At 42.5% G+C, this 5,729-nt stretch overlaps 1 protein-coding gene across 2 annotated transcripts in view; it reads left to right on the forward strand.

Moving 5' to 3' along the window:
* Window positions 1-5,729, forward strand: part of Rnf10 (ring finger protein 10) — a 58,829-nt gene that overhangs the window by 5,856 nt on the left and 47,244 nt on the right. The window contains exon 2 of one of the 2 annotated variants that reach the window (XM_023721014.1): window positions 2,457-2,557. The exons of the other annotated variant lie outside the window; for it this stretch is intronic. Within the exon in view, the coding sequence (XP_023576782.1) occupies window positions 2,551-2,557 (7 nt within the window). The 5' untranslated portion in view covers window positions 2,457-2,550. The remainder of the gene's footprint in view (window positions 1-2,456; window positions 2,558-5,729) is intronic. 2 annotated transcript variants of the gene reach the window in all.

The following is a 5,729-nucleotide window of genomic DNA, read 5'->3' on the forward strand; positions in this document are numbered from 1 at the left end:
TTTTTTTTTTTTTTTTTTTTTTTTTTTTTTTTGCAGAACCGAGGATTGAACTGAGGACCTTGAGCTTGCCAGGCAAACTCTTATCCTACTGAGCTATCTCCCCAGCCCCAACACTTGACATTCTTAATTGTGCTAAAAGGAAAGGACCTTTTGAATTTTAGTACTGAGTTGAAAGAACAGATGAAAAGATATAGCCTGTCTAGAGCTGGGGAGATAGCTCAGTGGTTTAAGCACCTGCCTGGCAAGTGCAAGGACTTGAGTTTGGTCCCCAGTACCGCATACCATGTTGGCCCTGGAACCCTGGGTCAGCTGTGCTGTCCCCAAAACTGGGTGTGGTGGCGCACCCCTGTAATCCCAGAGCTGGGGAGGCTGTGACAGGAGGATCACTACGAGTCCGAGCTGTGTAGTGAGATCCTGTACCAAATAAATAAATAAAGATATAGCCTACCTTTTGTCAAGGCAGAAGTAAAACGTTTTTTAATATTCAAATATTTGATACCCTTCCCCACCTTTGCTACATCATGTGTGAAAGGGATCTGGTTTCTATTCCCCCCCACCCCCCAACCAGGGATTGAACTCAGGCCCTTGTGCTTGCCAGGGAAACGCTTATTCCATTGAGCCATCTCCCTGGCCCCAAAGTGAACATGGAATTTTTTAATTTTATTTTTTATTTTTTTTTTGCGGTACCAGGGATTGAACTCAGGACCTTGCACTTGCCAGGCAGGCACTTATTCTACTGAGCTATCTCCCTGGCCCCGGGATCTGGTTTCTATAAACTACGTGATATAGTCATTTGCTTCCTAGCTACATGATTAATATTTATTTCTGTGGCTTAGTTTAGTTTCTTTTTTCATGTATGTATTTGGTACAGGGTCTCAATTACGCAGCTTGGACTTGTAGTGATCCTCCTGTTTTAAGCCGCCTGAACGCTGGGACTACAGGCGCTGGGACTACAGGCGTGCACCACCATGCCTGGATTGTAGCTGGCTCAGTGTACCCCAGGGGTGGGCGTGCCATGCTGGACTGGTAATCAAACCCTGGTCCCTGGGCTTGCCAAAGCAGGTGCTTAGTCTGCTGAGCTCTTGCCAGCCCAGTTTATTCATTTTGTAACAGGGGAAATAGGGTAAAGTTGGTTACTGGGATTTTCTTGATCTATCTGGCCAGAAGGGTATACTAGTTTCTTTGCCTTGGATAATTACTTCACACATTTACAGGATGTTCTTTTTGTAGATTATATTCTTAAAGCTTCATTCTGGTAGAACTAAGATAGTTGTTAGAATAGTTCATTAGTGATTGTCCTGTGACGGTATCATAGAGGTGGATAGAGAAGGAAAAAGCAGAGAAAGTAAAGAGGCAAGAGAGAGATTTGGCAGTTTATAGACAAACAGTGAACACTGGCCAAGAACCAGACTCTTGCTCCATCCCCCTGGACAGTTGGTCCTATCATGGAGGTTAAGGGAAGGTCAGGTATTAGGAAGCAGTTATTTTGAGGTTGCTGGTGCAAAGCACTGTTCTGACACTTCCTGTTATTCTAGTATCAGAAGCTAGGTTACTAAGTAATCTGCCTTACATACCTCTGACCTCAAAATAGACCTGGCAGTTTTAATAGCATTGGGAATTGACATGATTGGAAGCCTTTTGTAAAACCACTTAGAGAAGTTAGAAGAACTTCAGGGTCTGTTAACTGAAGTCCTTGGGTTTGCTATATGGCTTAACATGTTGAAAGTCTAATGGGAGCTCTGTATAAGAATGATCAGTGATTTTGTGTTTATTGATAGGCTGTCTCTGTCTTTATTTTTTTGTGCTACCAGGGATTGAACTCAGTACCCTGTGCTTGCCAGGCAAGCACTTATTCTACTGAGTTATTTTCTTGGGCCCTATTGATAGGCTTTTAAGACATAGCTTTGTGTCAGCTACTATAGTAGGTGTTTTGCAGACATTTTCTTTCTTTTTTTTTAAGACAGTACTGGTTTTTATTCAAAAAAATAAGTTTTGGGCCCGGGACATGACTCAGTAGAATAAGCGCTTCCCTGGCAATGCAAGGGCCTGAGTTCACTCCCCGGTTCCACCTCATCACTTCCATACATCTTCAGCTCATCATCTGTCTCTCAAGGAAAAGGAACCAGGCTCCAAGCCTCCTGGGGCTGGTATCTGCATAAGCCGTCCCTTGCTGGCTCAAAATAATTCGCCCACGATTCCCTCGCCATTTTGAAACCTTCATTACCCACAAACACCCTGACATTTTCTTTCTTAATCTGAGTGATTCAATGAGAAAGGAAGGTAGAGTAGTATCCCTGTTTTATAGACAAAAAATCCAAGGCTTAGAGTTTTATCCACATAGTTATCCAGTCTTAGATGATATGTGTAAGTATGCTTTATAGTATAAACTCTCTTAGCAAGCAGGTAACTGGCACATGCATCATTCCTGATACCACCTCTCTCTTCCTTTCATTCAGAATTACTAATTTCAGCTGGATTGAGTTTGTTGTCAGTTGATTCTGTAGTAAGGCCATATGTTGCCCCTCTGGAAGTGCTTGTCAACCACTCTGGATGATGGGTAAGCAACTTGCTTGTGATTAAGCATGAATCAGCAGCAGAAACTTCCTGGCTGTATTCTGATCTCTAGGCTGTGCTACCTGTCAGAACTAGAGCAGGAAATGTTGATGTGCCAACTATTTATCTGTGAAAACCTTGTCCTTAATTTGATAATGAGGGGGTGGGATGGCTAGATAAGCCTTCTGTTACTTGGTTGGTTTTGTTTGAGACAGGGTCTTGCTGTGTGGTTCAGGGGCTGGCTTGAACTCACTATGTCGCCCAGCCCTGCCTCAGCCTCCCAAGTGCTGGGATTATAGGTGTGTTCCACCATTCCTGGTTGCTATTACTTGGAAGAGACTTTTCCATTTGGAAAATGTGAAGCAATTTAAAAAACTGGATTAAGTTTTTCAGCCCCTCTCTTTCTCTTTGTGTCTCTATCTCTGTCTCTCTTTTGTCTTTTTTTTTTTTTTTTTTTTTTTTTTCTTTTTGGTGGAACTGGGGATTGAACTCAGGTGCTTGCGCTTGCCAGGCAAGCACTTACTGTACTGAGTCATCTCCCTGGCCCCTCTCTTTCTTTGAGATAGGGTCCTGATGTGCACTGCAGGCTGGGCTTCAACTCACTATATAGCGTAGGCAGGCCTCAAACTCAATAATTCTCCTGCCTCGGCCTCTGAAGGGCTGAGATTACAGACTTGTGCCACAATACACAATCTGAATCTCTTTATTTTTGACTCTGAAAAACCCTGGATTCTGGATTTCAACCATTTGATCAGTGGTCTACCCATCTTGGAATATCTGGACAGTACTTTTTTTTTTCTTTTAATCTAAATAATTTTTTTTTTTTTTTTTTTTTTGCCGAACTGGGAATTGAACTCAGGCCCTTGCACTTGCCAGGGAAGCGCTTATTCTACTGACCCATCTGCCTAGCCCTTGACAGTACTTCTTGGAAGTGCTCAGCTCTAAGGACTTTTAAAAGTAAGGATAGGGGAAGCTTTTTTTCCTGGCAGTTAGTACTGAGTCTGGGTTGGGCCATAGGGACTTGGGCATTCATAATTTTAAAAGTGGCAAATGTGCAGCTGGAGTTGAGAACCGATGTCATGTCATTATCAAAGATGGATGAATTCTATCCTCATCTGTATTTGCATGTGTATCCTGGTAAGTTGTCTCCAAACATCTCAAAAATAGTACTCTGGGGCCGGGGAGATGGCTCAGTGGAATAAGCACTTCCCTGGCAAGCGCAAGGGGCTGAGTTCAATCCCCGTTTCCAGAAAAAAAAAAAAAAAAAAATGGTACTGTGAATTTTATCTCTAGGTCCCAGGCAGGACAGTATCTTCAGTCTTCAACTGCCTGTTGCCTGGGTTTAGAGATAGGAGCTAGCTTTTTATTTGAGAAGTCTTAGTAATCTTGGTGTAAGTAAGTAGAAGACAGGAGAAGGAAGACAAATGGATTTCAGTAGCTAAAATCATGAGTCTTAATCTGGTCATTAGCTCTAATCCGCAATAGAATTGAGCAGCAGTAACTGTCCAGAGAACAGTTTTGTAAGCATCAAGGAAGTGTTTCTTTGGCAATGTGGTAAAAAGTTAAGAAATGCGAAGAGCTTTCTTGCTGAGTACCAGTTTCTTTTCTTTTTTTTTTTAAAGGAAGAAAAGGTTTATTTAGCTCACCGTTACTGGAGGTTTCAGTCCATATTCAGCTGGCTCCAAGGCAGAGTGGGGCAAGGCAGAGAGCAACCTTTCATGGTGGAGGCAAAGAGCAAGAGCACAGTTTATTTTTTTAAGCCTATGCAATGTAGAATCTGGCTTTTCCTAAATCTCTGCAAACCATGGGGTGCCTCTTGTAAGGAGCCTTTCCACAAAGCATTCTTTGTTTGCTTACTTTCTTCATTGTGGAACTAGGGATTGAACTTGGGTGCTTGTGTTAGCCAGGCAGATGATTATGTTGCTGAGTTGTCTCCCCCAGCTCTCTCAAAGCTTTAAAATTTTTAGTGGTAGTAGGGATCCAACCCAGGTGCATCCTACATGGGTACTCTACCACTGAGTTACAGCCCTAGCACAGTTCCTCCTTTTTTTTTTTTTTTTTCTCTATACTGAAACTTCAAACCAGTGCCTTCACACCAAGCTACATTCTTTTTTTTTTTAATTTTTTTTAAATTTTTTAATTTTATTTATTTATTCGTGTGTGTGTGTGTGTGTGTGTGTGTGTGTGGCCAGCTCAGCCCACCAGGGGGCAGGCTGGCTGGCAGGCATGTGGTGCTGGGGGATTGAACCAAGGTCCCTGTGCTTTGCTAAGCTTGTTCCAAGTAGGTGCTTTAGACCACTGAGCCATCTCACCAGCCCCGACCAAGCTACATTCCTAATCTCTTCATTTTTAATTATGAGACCATGTCTCTATGAGTCCCTAACCAGACTGGACTCAAAAGTTGGAATTCTCCCAGATTCCTAATATGTACTTGCCAAGTGTTTTAGTAGTGAGCTCCAGCCCCAACCTCTGTTTGAAATCTTTTCATAATCTAATTCTGTTGTTTGAAGGCATGGCAAAATTTATGTGAGATCTGAAGCTTTACTTGCTGCTGTCACTGGTACCATATTTCATGTAACTTAAGGAGTAGATAAAATAGTTTTTTTTAAAATTTTATTTATTTATTTGTGTGTGTGTGTGTGTGTGTGTGTGTGGCCAGCTCAGCCCACCAGGGGCTGGGGCTGGCTGTCATGTGGTGCTGGGGGATTGAACCGCTGTCCCTGTGCTTTGCTAAGCTTTTCTAAGTAGGTGCTTTAGACCACTGAGCCATCTCACCAGCCCGATAAAATAGTTTTTAAATTCTTTTTTCAGTTTTTTGACTGTGCTGGGGGTTTAACTAAGGAACATGCTAATTAGGTGCTCTATCACTGAACCACCCTGAGACCAAATTCTTAATTTTATTTTTGTAGTATGGGAGATTGAAGCCTGGACCTTCCCATTAAGCTTTTTTTTTTTTTTTTTTTTTTTTTTTTTTTTGGCGGAACTGGGGATTGAACTCAGGCCCTTGCATTTGCCAGGGCAGTGCTCACCCCATTGAGCTTTCTTGGTGGAACCGGGGATTGAACTTAGGCCCTTGCACTTGCCAGAGAAGCACTTATTCCACTGAGCCATCTCCCCAGCCCCCCCCATTGAGCTTTTTTTTTTTAATTTTATTTATCTGTGTGTGTGTGTGTGTG

Source organism: Octodon degus, unplaced genomic scaffold, assembly GCF_000260255.1.
Source record: "Octodon degus isolate 3935 unplaced genomic scaffold, OctDeg1.0 scaffold00079, whole genome shotgun sequence".
NCBI lineage: Eukaryota > Metazoa > Chordata > Mammalia > Rodentia > Octodontidae > Octodon > Octodon degus.